Here is a 15,545-nt window from a genome sequence, read left to right as displayed (position 1 = left end):
CGGACTAAGATTAGACACCTAAAAGGAAATTTAAATCTAATTATTAAAAATAAATATCCATCCGGTTCAAAATAGGTGAATCGGACCTTGAACTGCTCGAACCAGATCGCAAATGGCTTAAACCAGCCATAAACCAATCTAGAAGAACCCAACCAACTCGAACTGGAGAGACCGCAAACCAAACTGGACTAACAGACCACAAACCGCATTGGATTGGAACTGGACTGCATGTCATCTCCGTCTCGGAGCGTCGTGATGTTGTGCCCTAGCGTCACGACGGTATGGAGATGACCTTCGTCCTCTGCATCGCATGACTTGCTTGATATAGAGATTATATTTCACTTGGGAAATGGAAAGCACACCTTAAAATTTACTGGCCTCAACAAAGATAAGTGTGAAGAAATTAATAGTATTTAAGAAAGGTTTTATTATATTGAGAAGATAAAGGAAATTCATATCTTGGGATGAAAGACTAAATTTGGTTTGACTTTCTAAGTTAAGAGTTGGATGTATACGAACATTTTGGTTTGACTTGAACTAACTTTGCTTTGGAAATTTGGAGATGTTATTAAAGTGGAGAGAAGGTATAGATCTTTATGGGCAACTAAAGTTTGAAATACTTATTCACAAATTAATGAAACAATCCCAAAACAAAAGGATAAGGTGAGAATTAAGTTTCAAAAGCTTTTTCAAGATTTGAAATTTCGAGGATGAAAGTTCTAAAGGTGGAAAGAATGTAATATCAAGAGTTTCGGATAAATTGGCCTAATTATCTTAAATTGCTGGACTTTAATTTCCTTTAGTTTTTGGATTTTGGATTTAGCTTAAAACAATTGAGGAGAAAATTAATTTTGCGTGGTTTTAAACAATGGAGGATAAATTGAGGAGCCCAAACAATTGTTTTGAGTTGTCTTAGTGGAATTTTATTAAGTTTATTTGACATATTAGATGATTTTATTTTTATTAGAGCAAAATGTTAAAATGTTTACCTAAGGTTAGCAAGCAAGTGGTAACATCGTGTTAGTAAATATTGAAAAGACGAGTTGCTACCATGTGTCTAGTAGTCCTTGACATATTCGATATTTTTATAGAAAGATTTAAACAGTCAACCTACTTCAGTAATGATATTTTATAAATATCCTAAACTTAAACAATATTTCATAACTAGATTTCTAATTTAACCTTGTAGTACATTCTCTCTCTTATTTAATTTTTGTATTATTTTATAGTTAAAGTATTAAAGAAAATCAAAATTAATTAAATATTTATTACTTAGAGAATTTTTTATTTTTACTAATCATTAATTACAAAATATATCATCATTAATGTGTATTTTTTATTTAATTGTTTCTTATTTTATTCATTTGCGAATATGTTATATATTCCTAAATCTTAGGAATATATTCCGGTAGTTATATTCCTAAAATTATTCAATTTCTATGGAACTTCTTCAATTTACATGAAAATTGCAACAATGACCATATTTTAACGATGGATTTTGCAATTTGTCCTATCATTATTATCATCTAATATGAGGCAATATTTGCAGAAATGACTAAATATACATGGATAGATGTGACAAAGTAAGTGGAATATATATCTTAATAGAAATGTGACTAAAATTATAGTCTAATATATTATATAACAACCTTAAATCTATAATTATTAAACATATTTGAAATAAACATTGTATATATTTGAAATAACGTCATATATATTTGAAATAAACCTGGTATATATAAAAAAAATGAAATGTTGATGAAAACAAAGATTTGGCACTATAGCTATGTATTAAATGCAATCTACCGAATTTGGAGATTTTGAATTTTAAGTCAAAATTCCAAATTTGTAAGAAAAAAAATTGGTAAGACAAATTAGGGAAGAAATAAAATGTAAAACCCGAACCCTAAATTACCTTAAGTAAGCAAGTGTAAGTTATGTGATGTCTTCCAACGAGTTGTAATGAGATTATGTTTTGGTTAGGAGTGATGGAGGAAGAAAGCAAACTAAAGAGCAAGAGAGCTCTCGGATGGCTATGTAGGAAAAAATGGTCAAATTTTGGCTAAGTATGGGAAACCAAGAGGAGGCCATGCTTATATCCTATGAGATTTAATATTGAAGTGTGCTGTGAATGGAGTGGGAAGAAAGTGGCATAATCAAATCTCAGCCATTAATCTTCATTAGTGGGCTAAGTGGCCCAAGGAGATTTCATGTAAGTAGTTTGGCGGTAGCATAGTAAGAAAGGCCAACTTCATTTGAACGGTTTGGACAGATTACTCGGGCTATTTGTGTAATTCTAGTGGCATTCGAAAGTTCTGTGTGTCTACTTTCTGTGGCTGTGTTGCTGGAGGGAAAAATCTCCGGAATAAGGTCGGAGGAGAAAAATAAGGACGAAGGATTTGTTTCTCGGGTGAATCTAGTCCATCATTGAAGAATTAAAGTACCAAGATGAATCACAATATTTTTAACTCAATTATAAACAACTTTGTAGAATGAAACTTTTGAAGATGAGGCCTGGAAATCGAGTTATATATTTTTGAAGTTTGAATTGGAAATTGTTGAACAAGCAGACAATTGCTTGAATTGGGGCCAATGATGAAAGTTTAAATCTCCAGATAAAACGACGGGGAATTTTGAGCTGAAATTTTAAGGTAATGTTTCTACTTGATTCTAAGCAAGTTTGTAGAAGGAAGTTCCTTGAGATGAGTTCTGGAAATTTAGTTATGAATTGTTGAAATTGAATCTGGAGTTTGATGCTCCAAAATGTTTTTAAGTGTGGGGAGTGTGGACGATCAAAGGGTGCATTCTTTTGGTACCCAAGCCCTCCAAATTGACTAAGTGTCCGACCCTCAAAGTGAATGGTAGGAGACACAATGTGATGGTTTGGCATGTGAGCTTGATTTATTGAGTAGGCCTAAAAGAAAGGCTAATGTAAACACTGAGTGGTATGCTTATACGTGTAGGTTCAACGCCCATTGGAGAAGCCTATCAAACCTTAAAGAAGCAAACTTGAAGGACCTGTGAGTGACTATAAATTATTTATAAATGGTTTATAAATATTTAATAATCCATACTTTATTAACAGTTACTTTTATGCTTGTTATTTTACAAGAAGTTCCAAGCAATGCATTTCCCTAAAGTTTATAAATGCATGCTAGTTACAAAGTTTATGAAATATGCTTTGGTACAATGGTTGAACCATGGTATTTCTCAAAAGAAGATTCTATGACATGTTTAAGTTACGTATTTGTATTATGTTTTAAAGCATATGTGCTCTTAATATTATTGAGCATGCGTTAACAAATGATATTCTTATGAAAACTATGTTTTATGAGATCAATTTTTCAGTAAACTTATTTTATGAAAATGTTTCCCTATAAGGTATTTTCAGCTCAATACTGAAGTACAAGGAGAGGGTATCTGAGCTGTATTACCTGGTTTCAGTTATGTTATGATTATGATACTGAAGTACTTAGAGAAGATATCCGAATAATTCAAGTTCAGTAATAAGCAGTGGTACCCTGCTTTAGTTATGATCCTTAACGTCAAGATCCAGTTTGCTCTACGTGCACGTATGACAATTAGTCAGTTCAGTAGGATTGAACCACGATGGTTCTTTCCTAGCATTGGCTGAAAGGTGTTGAACAAAAAGGTTCTCACCCTAATCTAGGCTTATGTTTGAGAAGGGTTCTCTCTTAAACAAGGATATCTGACGTTGAGAGATTGAACAAAAGGGTTCTCTCTCAATCGGGAATCAGTTCAGCTATGTTTTCAGATACAATAGTTTTAAAAGTTTTATGTACACGTTTGCTTGGCATGTTTTTAGTTCCAGTATTTTGTTTTCTAGCTTTCAGTTTAAGTATGAGATTTATGTTTTTATTAAGTCACTCACTGGGCTAGTAACTCACCTTGTTTTTAAATGTTTGATTAATCTATTCAGTACGTTTAGTATGTTAAGCTCTGAGGTTGTGAATATTGTCGTTATCAAGTCATAAATGCATATCAGGGTTCTAGAGAAGGGTTTAAATGTAAATTAGCAGTAAATACCAACGAGATGGTCGATAACTGCTATCATCACATGTCCTTTTAGGCTAAGAAGGTAATCTAGGAGAAGGTATGACATAAAATCTCTTAATTTAATGGAAATGGAAATTTCTTTTTGTGATGGGTTTTAAAAATTTTAGAAAAACTATTTAAGGCTCATGATTTCCATATTTGTGAATTTTTTTAATAGAAATGTTAGAAATTAATGGGGATATTATGGGCTTCTAGACTTGATTCTTATGTAACATTGTTATATATTAGGCTATTTATAAAAAAAAATGGTAGATTTAAAGTCATTCTTGTAATTTGACATATTTAATTAGGGTATTAGTGTAGAAAACCATTTTTTTAAGTTTACCAAACTATTACAAGAAAAGTTTAGAGTCCTTAATTTTTTTTATTTAATACATCAATTGATTTTAATATTTTGAAATATGTGAGACGTATTAGATACAAAATTGAAGGTTCAGGAATTTATTAAACAGATTTTTTAAGATTCACTGGTCTTTCAAATACAAACTTGAAAATCGAATATCTTGAACTAATATTTATCATTTTTTATCATTTTTTTGTTCCTTTTATACTCAAACTAGTAATTGAATAATAGCCTAAACATATAGCTCAACTTATTAATACGTAAAATACTTTCATATGTTGTTGAGTTCAAAGAAGAAAAAAAAACTAATAATACAATGTACTCAAAACTAAATTAGACTAGATTGATTTGATTTAAATATACATAGCATATAGGTTGTAGAGGATGCATAAATAGGGAATGTTTTCATGGTAACTTGCCTAAAATATTTTATCTAAAGAAGTTAAAAAGAGTCTAATTACAAGTAATTTGAAACTAGTCCAACTATTAAGATTTCTATATATTCTTTTGTTTGAGTACTAAAGTTCAAATTCAAATTTCTCTATTAGAAACGATCAATTTTTAAAATTAAAAAAGAAAATGAAAAGTTGAAACTAGTTACCAATAAATTCAATCTACAAATGGAAATGCAAAATACCAATATCACGTGCAATTCTTAATTATTGTGTATTTGGATTGATGTGACTATTTGAATATTACATGTGAAAGCATTGAAAATCCAACAAACAATGTGGAAAATTGAAAGGAAAATTTAATTAGATTTGCTAAATGCTAAATAATTTTCATTTTTTTCCTTTAATAAGTGAAGGTGAATCATTCCAACTTTTGATTTTCTTTTTATTGAAAACACATACTTAAATTAGGTGAGTTATGTTTATATTGACTATTAATATTGCATCTAGTCATCCCAAATTTGTGTGAAAAATAATAATAACAAATGATAATCATAGTCTATTATATATTATTCCATTATTTATAGAGTTATATATATATATACATATGTATACTTATATGTATATAAAATAAAGATATTCTTAGATCGAAAATGTATTTGATCTCATTCACCGAGCTTAAAAAGATAACATTTTATTTTGAAAAAAATGCCTTAAGTTTTGAGTTTAGTTTCTATTGGGTCCTTAGGTTTTAAAATATTGCACATTTAGTCATTAAATTTTAAATTTGGTTTCAATCTAGTCCTTAGATTTCAAAATGTTACAATTTTATCCAGGCATTTGAGTTTTGTTTCAATTTGGTCTCTAAATTTCAAGATTTACATGTTTAACCTCGATTTTTCACTCAATACTAATTTTTCGTTTGTATTGTTAATGTATCTCAATAAATTTAAAAGAAGTATAATTAATCAAGTTTCATTATTTTTCATCACTTTTAAAATTGAATTCAAACTTTCGCTTCATGATTATTTTAAATTAATTAAAATATATTGACGTCAATGATTGAAAATGAGAATTCAATGAAAAACTAAGGTTAGAAATGTAAAACCTTGAAATATAGGGACCAAATTGAATCAAAACTCAAATCTCAAAAATAAAATCGTAACATTTTGAAACTTATGGACTAAATTGAAACCAAACTCAAAACTTAAGAATTAAATGTGTAACATTTTGAAACCTAAAGACTAAATAGAAATTAGACAGACTAAGGACCAAAAAGATAATTTTTTTCTTTTATTTTTTATGATTTGTGTTTTGACTTCAATTTGATTTCAATGTCTTTTAAATTTTCAATTTCATCTCAATAGTTTAGTTAAATTTCTCCTAAAATTGGCCATTTCCTTAAATTTCTCCCAAAATTGGCAATTTCCTACCATGTAATAAGTTTATTTTTTCACAAAGAAATGTAATGAACTACATAGTAAAGCATCTAATATTAATATCAAGAACATCTTTGGATGCTAGTTTAAAGCGACCATAAAACTAAATCAAACCCACAAAAATCAAATTCAAAATGACCTTTTTTTAGTTCAACGACAGAAGGAGAACTAAACCATCTTTTAGAATGAACATAAATAATGTGTTATCTACTAACATATATGGATCAAACACATAGTCCAATAAACTAAGTTAACCTTTTTTTAGTTCAATAATTACGAGGTTGGATAATCAAACCACCAACTTTTAGAATTCTTGTATTGATGACTAAAAATTTAAGGTTAAAGTTTTCTAACCTCTTGTTAGCTTCACTTAGCATTTTTCTAATATGTTTTCTTGCTCTCTCTCGTTAAGGATTTTTTCCTCTAACTCGCTCTAGTTCTTGTTCATTTTCACACTTCTTTTGCACATAACTCTCACGAATTTTCCCTCTCGGTCCCTTTGCATTAGGTTGATTCTATAGTTGAAAAAATATCTCACATTGTATGTTGTTGAAGGAAGAAGAAATAACTCTACTCATAATTATTGTTTTCTTCATTCCGAGGAAGAAGAACAGGAGAGGGAGCTATAGGAAAAAGCCAAGAGAGGCAAAAAAAAAAAAAAAAAAAGAGAACGGAACGAGATTTACCATCTTTCCAATAATATAAAGAAATTGCATATCTCACCAATAGAGATAATAACAAATTTTGCAATTTTTGATCAATCTATCAAATTCGATTGAGCTATACTCATATTGACATTAATTTAATATTTCTTTTATATCATTGGAAAGAGGGCATAACCCACCGACAGAAGGCAGCTGTAACCCATGTTGATGACAGAGTTTCTTCCTCTTACCGCGTAAACCAACCGAAATTACCTGCCTTTCTCTCCTCCATTTTCCTTCAATATGATGAACTAACCAAAACCCATTCTCTGTTTCTTCTCTGTTTCCATTTGATTTCTCAATCCACTGCTCTAATGGGGTCTCTCCCTCCATCTTCAGACATTTCCGTTTCCTTCTCACCATTGCTAGAAAAACCCACAAATCCAAATCCAAATCCAAATCAAACCCTTATCGACGAATCTACACTCCTCAATCTCTTCAAATCCCAACAAAATCACCTCAATTTCTTCTTCCACAATCTCGATCTCTCCCAGACTCTCAAATTCACCGTTACCCTTCTCAGTTCCCCTGGTACCATCTTCTTCTCCGGCGTCGGCAAATCCGGTTTCGTCGCCCGCAAGATCTCACAAACCCTAGTTTCCCTTGGCATTCGTTCCGCTTTTCTTTCCCCTCTCGATGCGCTTCATGGGGATATTGGCATTTTGAATTCCGGCGATGTTCTTGTGATGTTTAGCAAATCTGGTAACACGGAAGAGCTTCTTCGTCTTGTTCCTTGTGCTAGGGCTAAGGGTGCGTTTCTCATCGCTGTGACCTCTGTTGAAGGCAATGTGCTTGCTGGGGTTTGTGATATGAATGTGCATTTGCCTCTTGAACGTGAATTATGCCCTTTTGATTTGGCCCCAGTTACCTCCACTGCGATTCAGATGGTTTTTGGTGATACTGTGGCTATTGCTCTTATGGGTGCGCGGAATTTGACCAAAGAGGAATATGCTACCAATCATCCTGCTGGGAGGATTGGGAAGAGCCTCATTTTCAAGGTTACTTCTGCTTTTGCTTGACTCACTTCATTTTCAGCTGCTTTTCTTTATGTCGATTGAGATTTTCTTAGGGAAATTTTGGCATAATAATAGGATCTTCAGATAGGTTGAAAGGTAGTGTGGCACCGTTTGGGAGTTAGCTAGATTTAGTGTCACTAGGCCCTTTTTATAATTATGATCTGGTTTGTCTTTGATTTTTCTTGATTGGAGCTCTTTTCTGTTGTTTGCTCTTGAGAGCTTTCTTTTTGTTGGGCTGGTTTTTTTAGTATCTTAATTGAACAGTAGGTTGCATTGTTATCTGAGGTAAAAGTTAGTTCTCCTTCAACTTTCTCATATTTGGTAGAATAACCAGACGTTTTATTCAAGTTGCTGGTAATGTCTATTTGAACCATATTTCATTCAGGTTCTAGGAATAAGCTTTGGTTGTACCAAAAACTGTGACCTAGAATCATCTACCTGGAAGTCAGAAACAGAATGGTGTTTCTTGGCAGATCGACTAGTAAACATTCCGTTGTAACTATAAATTTTCTAGTCTTCTCATTTACTCTCTATAGGCCAAATGATAGAACAAGGAGCAGATCATTGATTAAAATAAGTAGCGAACTCTTATTTTGTCTCTTTTTTTCCCCTCTCACCCAGTTTCCTCATTATTTGGTCATTCTTTTAACCTCGTCGGTTTCTGCCAGCCTACTTGGGGGGTGGAATTTGAGGGGTATTTCTTTGATCTTGTTCGATCTTTGACCGTTCGCACTACATTTTGCAGCAAATTTTTGGTTTTGAGGGACATGTTTGGGTTTTGATTGTTAGTTTATCGTGATTTCTTCTTTTATAGCCCAATTTATGCCTTTTATACTGCTGAATCCTCCTTCTGTTTATTGAAATCTTGATTGTCGAAAGAAAATAGTGTAAATCACTCCATTGTCTGCCATGATGTTTTTCTTCTCAAAGTTGGGAAATGGGAAGACAGCAAAAACAGTCGGTTTTGCTATTTGTTCGAGACTCCGTTGGATACATTGACCTGTGTTTGTTTTTTTATTGTTCTTTATGAAAGTAGCTCTCTTTTTTTTTTTAAAAAAAAAAAGCTCTTGGTTATGAAGATCTAGTGGAACTAAGTCGATTTGTTGTGCTTCACCATAATTTGGGAACTATATCGTATTACAGAAAGTGATCCAAAAAGAGATGTTCTTGAGTCATAGTCAACACTACAGAATTTGACAAATGTTGGTATGTGGTTTTAACTGGGTGTAGGTAAAAGATGTGATGAAGAAGCAGAATGAGCTTCCTGTCTGCAAAGAAGGAGATCTAATAATGGATCAATTGGTTGAGCTTACGAGCAAAGGATGTGGATGCCTACTTGTCATGGATGACGAATATCACCTGATTGGGACATTTACGGACGGTGATTTGAGGCGCACTCTCAAAGCTAGTGGTGAAGCCATCTTCAAGCTCACTGTAGGGGAAATGTGTAACAGGTATGAATCTGTAATTCCCACTGATTTTAGTTGCTTAATAGAAGATTTTGCTATTTGTTGAACTTATACCATCTGGGTAGAAACCATATATACTGGTACAGAGGATGCAATTTCTTTTTGCTTTTATATATTTGAAGGAAATTAGAAAATGCCAATGTGATCAGAATCTGATCTAGTTGAGACTTGAGAGATTGATTGTGATGGTAAACCATATGACAGGAAACCAAGAACAATCGATCCCGAGGCAATGGCGGTTGATGCGATGAAAAAGATGGAAGCACCCCCATCTCCTGTGCAATTTCTGCCTGTTATTAATCAGGAAAATATCTTGATTGGCATTGTCACATTACATGGCCTAGTTTCTGCAGGACTTTGATTGGCATATGGCACACTTCTTTGTCTGTTTTAGAGGTTTCTATTATTGTTCGATTCTTTGTATTACTGTAGAACTTTTGTAGTGACTACACAAATGTAAGAAGACTTGAAATGTAGAGGATAAATCATTTTATATTCTTAAATCTGTCTTGATAGGGCATCTAAGAATTATCCCTCTCAAAAACCATATGAGATATTCAATCTCGAGCTATGCTCATGAGGTTTTAACATATTCCCTCGACAAAGAGGTTTGAAGTTCAAATTCTTCGATCTCAAATCTTGTTGAACTCAAAAAATATATATATTCAACCGTAAAGTCCCCTACTACACACATACTCAAATGAAAAATAGGTTTGATTCTACCTAATCGAAGGAAGAGGGGGAAGTGAAAATGAATAAAGAAATTGTATGGCCACTGCAAAATTATATGAATCGTGGGGCGGATAAGATGGTCTTTAAACATGTACTCACTTTAACTAAATCTCTAGGCTTGCCAACTGTAAAAACTTACAGCCCAGTCGATCTGGGAAAGGAAAAAGGCACGTTTACGATCTCGATTGGTCTTCATAAACGAATGGAAACTATTGAGAGAGGTTTCACATTCTCAAATTGAAGAGAAAAAACTCGTATACATGACTGTATCATGCCATATCGTCTCATCCCGACAACATCAGTAATAAGAAAGGATACTCAAACAAGAATTCTTGGCACAGGCTAAGTGACTTTTTGGGGATTCAAGGAAGGAATAGTTCTTTCTAACTCTAGAAGCAAAGTGATCTTAGGAATTTTTCACATTATTTTTCCTTTCTTTCTTTCTTTTCCCCTTGAATTATTATGATTCAAATGCTTCTCCTTAAGCTTTGTGGTTGTGGGTCACACAGTTCCTCTTTGTAATCACATGTACAACAATGCTCCAACTCTATATTTGTGGTATCAAAAATCACAATTTTATTACATCCACAAACAATGCACCTAAACTAAATATCTTTAGTACAGATTTAACTACTTTTCTATACAAGAACAAAGATTTAAAAGGAAAAAAAATGAAATCTAAGTGTGTTGAAAGCACACAACTAAATGTCCCAATGCTCTCCTAAATGCAAATACACCATACAATATATACAAACTATATATCAACAAACAACCTATATTGAAATGTGCAATGTAGCAGATATGATGATCTGCTTTGCAGACAAACTTTCAGAGGAAAACCAAGCTGCTATTGTCGTCGAATGCCATTTGATCCAAGTTCGATCCGACACCATCTTGAAAGGTATGTTCTTCTAAATCCATATCCCACAAAACCCCATAATCAGATTCATTGTTTTTGGGGCAGAAAAGTTGATCAGTTTTGAGATTATTATTATTATTATCGTCATTTTTCTCTTGAGGAAGTTGAAGGAGATGGAGAAAAGAACAGTTGCCTGTGTGGCTATGGCTGATCTGGTGGGGAGCTATTGAGGACGATAATGACGCGATATCGATATCGACATTGTAGCCGCAAGGCATCACGGTGGTCTGGCTCGGGTCAGTTGGAGGGGGAGATGGGGCTCGGATGACGACAGAAGGAACGCGCTCGAAGTTTCCAAATGTAAAATGTTGGTCGATCAATTTGGTGTTGTACTCTTCTTGTTTCCCCTTTTGAAACACTCTACACAAAACCCAATCTTCCTGTACCCACATAAAGTTTTTGGTTCATGTTCTTGTTAAATCATGCATAATAAAAGTACAATATTGAAGAAGTCCTAATTGAATAGAATTCTTAAAGAGAGAAATGATAATTAATAAAAAAAAGAAAATTTAAGATTTAATTACTAAATATATTTGGAGTCTTAACTACATTATAATGAAATACACAATTGAACATTCTGACATTAAAAAGAAAAGGAAAAAGTTTGAAACTTGGAAGGAAGAGAAAATGACAATATTAAGAAATAAAGACTAAGTAATGAAATTTTTGTTTGTCAATGGATGTAACACAAAAACAGCAAATGTATTGCATAAAAAACAATTATAACTGAGAAAAAACGGGGGGAAATAGAAGAAGAAGAAAAAAGAGAGATAATTCCAAATTGTATTCACTTTTCTTTTTATCATTACTTTAAATAAATAACATTCATAATTATTTTGATTCTCAATTTCTCTTTTACAAAAACAAAACAAAGCACATTATAATAATAGTATCTTCTAATTTTAAATAAAAACATTTTTTTTTTAAAAAAATATATATTATCTGTTAATATAACTATTTCTAAACCAAGAAAGATTCATTAAATTCAGATCTCTCTCTCCTTCTCTATGTAAGTGAATATGACCAAAGTGGAAAAGGACACCAACTTTTGTGTTGTTATCCTTTAAGGGCACATACATGAATATAAATATTTCCAAATTAAAGGATTTAAAAATAAATTAAAAAAAAAGCAACCCATTTTTTATTGTGTATGTGCTCACACCATGGCATTTGTGTCTAAATGACCTAAAGAAATAGATAATTAAGTTAAAAATTTTAGTTTTGTTAAAAAAAAAAAAGATGAAAAATTCAACCTTTGGGGGCCTATGAGGAGCCTCAAGCCTAAATTCATGCATAATCCATCCAGTTTTGATTCCATTTGGAGCTCTATTTCTATAAAACACCAAAGTTTTTCTCATCCCTACAATCTCCCCGGTTGATGGATCGACCACCGTCCGATCTTTCCCAGTAGCTTTCCAATATCCACATGTTGTTGCACGATTGGTACGAAATCCCGTCGCATATTTTCGATCTCTAAAGCTGAAGAAATACCACTCGTTGCTATTCAACTTCGCCACCTCTTTATGATTCCAAAAAATAAGAAAAAAAAATCAATTAGTTAAATTGATCGTTTTCATTAACCATATATGATTGAACTCATTCTATTTAAGTGGGGAATAATTTAGTAAGAGAAAGGAAATTAAGGCTAGGGGGAGGGAAAAGAGAATAGGAAAATGACACCTATGATTTGACATTATTGATTGTTAGTATGTTTGGCTGCTCAATAAATCAAACAATTAATTAATAAAAAAAAGTCTTTTTATTCATATTAAATTACAATAATCACCATGTGTTCCAAAGAAATGCTTGAGGTATTTTTGTTAATTAACAATGTAATAATTTATATTAGTTGGTGATCATATAAACAACAAAAACAAGATTGGATTGGATGAAAGAGGGAAATGTGTGATTCCAAAAACTGGAAATATAATGATATGATTGGGAAAAAAAAAAGAAAAAAATAGATATTTTGCATAAAAGAAAGATTTGATATATAATTGGTGTAGAGAAGTAGAAGAAAGAAAACTAATTAAAGAAATGGAGTCAAATAAGAATGATAAATATGCAAAAGATGAAATGATTGGGATTTTGGAGAATAACAATAATTAATGAGAGGCTTCTTCTACAAGCTCAAGATACCTCAAGTATCTATGGGAAAAAAAAGGGATTGTGACTCACACCAATCTTATATTATATTGCTTGAATTTTTTAAAACAAGATATTTAAGGTGTGTGCGATCGGTAGATATATCCGGATATTTCAACTAGGTTGACACCTTCTTAACATCCTCATCTCATCCTGAAGTCTAAAGTGATGCATTCGTCAAAAGAAAGATCAAAGTTTTGTACAAAAAAGTTAGAGGATAGCTCGTACCAAAAAATATTAAAGAATCTATACTTCTTCAATTTTGGAAAAAAAAAATCTCAATTTTATCGCTTATTTTCCCTCTCTTTTTAGTGTCTAACTATTAGATTAAAAAAAATATCTCAATGGTTAAAGAATCTATACTTCTTTTAAAGGATTCGAATGTAGTATTTTTTTTTTAAAAAAAAAAAAAGACAACATTTTCATAGAAATCTATCTGTGTTTGTATGTGACCGAGAGAGAGGACGAAAGAAATTAAACATCATTCTTATATTAGAGATAAGAGGACAAGACCAAGCCCGATCCTCCTCGTAAGTCTCCTTAAGGAACCAAAAGACAAAAAAAAAAAGTTAAGATTGGGGTTTGTTGCTTTGAAATATGTGTAGATTAAAAAAAAAAAAACAGAAGAACAAGACACACCAAAGAGAAAAACATAGAACCAAAAACACACAGATTTCTGTTATATATATTAAAAACCAACTTTGTATAACAGAAGGCTCTTATGTTTTCCAATTTTTACAGAAAAGCAAAAAGTTTTTTTTTTTTTCTTTTTTTTCTTCTTCTTCTTCTTATAAGTACAAGTTCTCACCAACCATGCAAAAAAGTTCAGCTTTTTTTTATAAATATGAATCAAACCTAGATTATATATTAATTAAGGTACATACATGTGCATGAACTTAAGGAATCTCATTATACCATATTAATGAAAATCAAAAGTTGATTAAAAAAGTAATTATTAAACACCCACACCCCCCCCCCCCCCCCCCCCCCCCCCCCCCCCCCCCAACAAAAAAACCTCCAAAATCATCTCTTTCTTTTCAAGGGTGTGAAAAATAGCTGATCCCAAGAATATATTCATTATTTTGAACCCAATAAGTTTTTTAAGGTAAAGTTTTTGAACATTATATTAAAAGAAATTACCAAAGATGAAAAGAACCTACCAGGAAGCTGCCATGGCTCACATGTATGCAAATCAATCTCCACAAGAGTACCCTTAAGAACTTGCTCATTCATAATCTTTTTATAAAGATAATGACAAACCAATTCTTCATCACTTGGATAAAATCTAAACCCTGGTGGAAGTGAGGCTCCAATATCTTTAAGCCCCATTATTATTATTATTTTTCAATAATAATAATAATAATGCAAATTAAATTCTGGGTATTGAATTCAAAAGAGAATAATAAGAGGGAAATTTAAGAGAAAAAGGGATCTAATTTTCTTAGATTGGGAAAAGAAATGGTTGTGTAATAAGGAATAAGGATTTGGTTGTATTCATATATATAGTTGGGCTAGGGATGACAAAACCTTATTTATTTTTTTTTCCTATAAGTTGCTAGAAGCTTTTGGCAGGCCATGCTTATATGCATAGGGAGTTAGTTAAAATGGTAAAGTTTTTCAAGGAAAATCCCAAGTTGCAAGAAAACTTGTACAAGGGATGATGAGTATAAAGTTATTATAATTAATAATAATAATTAAAAAAAATAATAATAATTGACATATCAAAAATATGTACAAAAGGTCAAAAAAGTTTTATTAAGGAAACCATCCAAAACAACCCTTTTCCAATTACAATTATTATAATTTGGGTTAGGCAGTTAATTTTTGTATTACAAACCCTAATTTAATATTAGTTTACTTGAATACCACGTAACATAATAATAATTTCAAGGTTTTTTTTTTTTTTTTTTTTTTTTGAATAAGAGCACAATTAGACAGATTAGTACATTCATAGCACATTCATCGTGCTCCAGAATGTATTAATAAAGTTCAAAAAGATTTGGAGGATGTTTAGTCAAATGAAAAGCATTGAAGCTAGAGAAAAGCAAGGGTTTTTAAGTTTTAATTAGTGCTAATCACGTAAACGAAGTATAAACTGCTATAAGCTTTTTAACTATGAGAGAGGAATAGTACTTTAAATTTTACCTCCGATTCAACGATTAAAGTGAAGCTACCACATTGATAATGATTTTCTTATAACAATATCGTCAGTCGAACCTTAGATCAACTGATTAACAGGGATACGATCAAGAGATTAGGACGATGAATTCTTTTTCTTCGTACATGGTTGAAAAAAAAAAATATATATA

At 31.8% G+C, this 15,545-nt stretch overlaps 2 protein-coding genes across 2 annotated transcripts; one reads left to right on the top strand and one right to left on the bottom strand.

Annotated features, from left to right (window-relative positions):
- Positions 1–7,073: 7,073 nt before the first annotated feature.
- SETH3 (Sugar isomerase (SIS) family protein) lies at positions 7,074–9,943 on the top strand. Its single transcript, XM_039032838.2, has 3 exons — positions 7,074–7,953; positions 9,202–9,425; positions 9,645–9,943. The coding sequence occupies exons 1-3, from the start codon at positions 7,270–7,272 to the stop codon at positions 9,799–9,801; spliced, it is 1,065 nt and encodes a 354-aa protein (XP_038888766.1). The 5' UTR covers positions 7,074–7,269; the 3' UTR covers positions 9,802–9,943.
- A 781-nt stretch (positions 9,944–10,724) lies between these two features.
- Positions 10,725–14,792, bottom strand: LOC120078563 (NAC domain-containing protein 21/22-like). The gene is made up of 3 exons (XM_039032839.2): positions 14,397–14,792; positions 12,345–12,610; positions 10,725–11,471 (listed from the first exon to the last, which is right to left on the bottom strand). Exons 1-3 carry the CDS (start codon positions 14,563–14,565, stop codon positions 11,001–11,003), a joined length of 906 nt encoding a protein of 301 aa, XP_038888767.1. The 5' UTR covers positions 14,566–14,792; the 3' UTR covers positions 10,725–11,000.
- Between the last annotated feature and the right edge of the window lie 753 nt (positions 14,793–15,545).

The sequence above is a fragment of the Benincasa hispida genome, chromosome 5 (assembly GCF_027475165.1).
Source record: "Benincasa hispida cultivar pf3 chromosome 5, pf3_genome.v1.1, whole genome shotgun sequence".
NCBI lineage: Eukaryota > Viridiplantae > Streptophyta > Magnoliopsida > Cucurbitales > Cucurbitaceae > Benincasa > Benincasa hispida.
The sequence above is the reverse complement of the archived record's forward strand: the minus strand, read 5'-3'. Positions and strand labels throughout refer to the sequence as shown.

Bases quoted from the DNA above. Each gene is read 5' to 3' on its own strand.
- LOC120078563 (XM_039032839.2), bottom strand. From the start codon at position 14,565: ATGGGGCTTAAAGATATTGGAGCCTCACTTCCACCAGGGTTTAGATTT. The intron at 12,611-14,396 runs GTAGGTTCTTTT...GGAATCATAAAG, and splicing joins TGAGCCATGGCAGCTTCCTG to AGGTGGCGAAGTTGAATAGC. The intron at 11,472-12,344 runs GTTGAATTTTTC...ATGTGGGTACAG, and splicing joins CTCCTCATAGGCCCCCAAAG to GAAGATTGGGTTTTGTGTAG.
- SETH3 (XM_039032838.2), top strand. From the start codon at position 7,270: ATGGGGTCTCTCCCTCCATCTTCAGACATTTCCGTTTCCTTCTCACCA. The intron at 7,954-9,201 runs GTTACTTCTGCT...AACTGGGTGTAG, and splicing joins GGAAGAGCCTCATTTTCAAG to GTAAAAGATGTGATGAAGAA. The intron at 9,426-9,644 runs GTATGAATCTGT...ACCATATGACAG, and splicing joins GTAGGGGAAATGTGTAACAG to GAAACCAAGAACAATCGATC.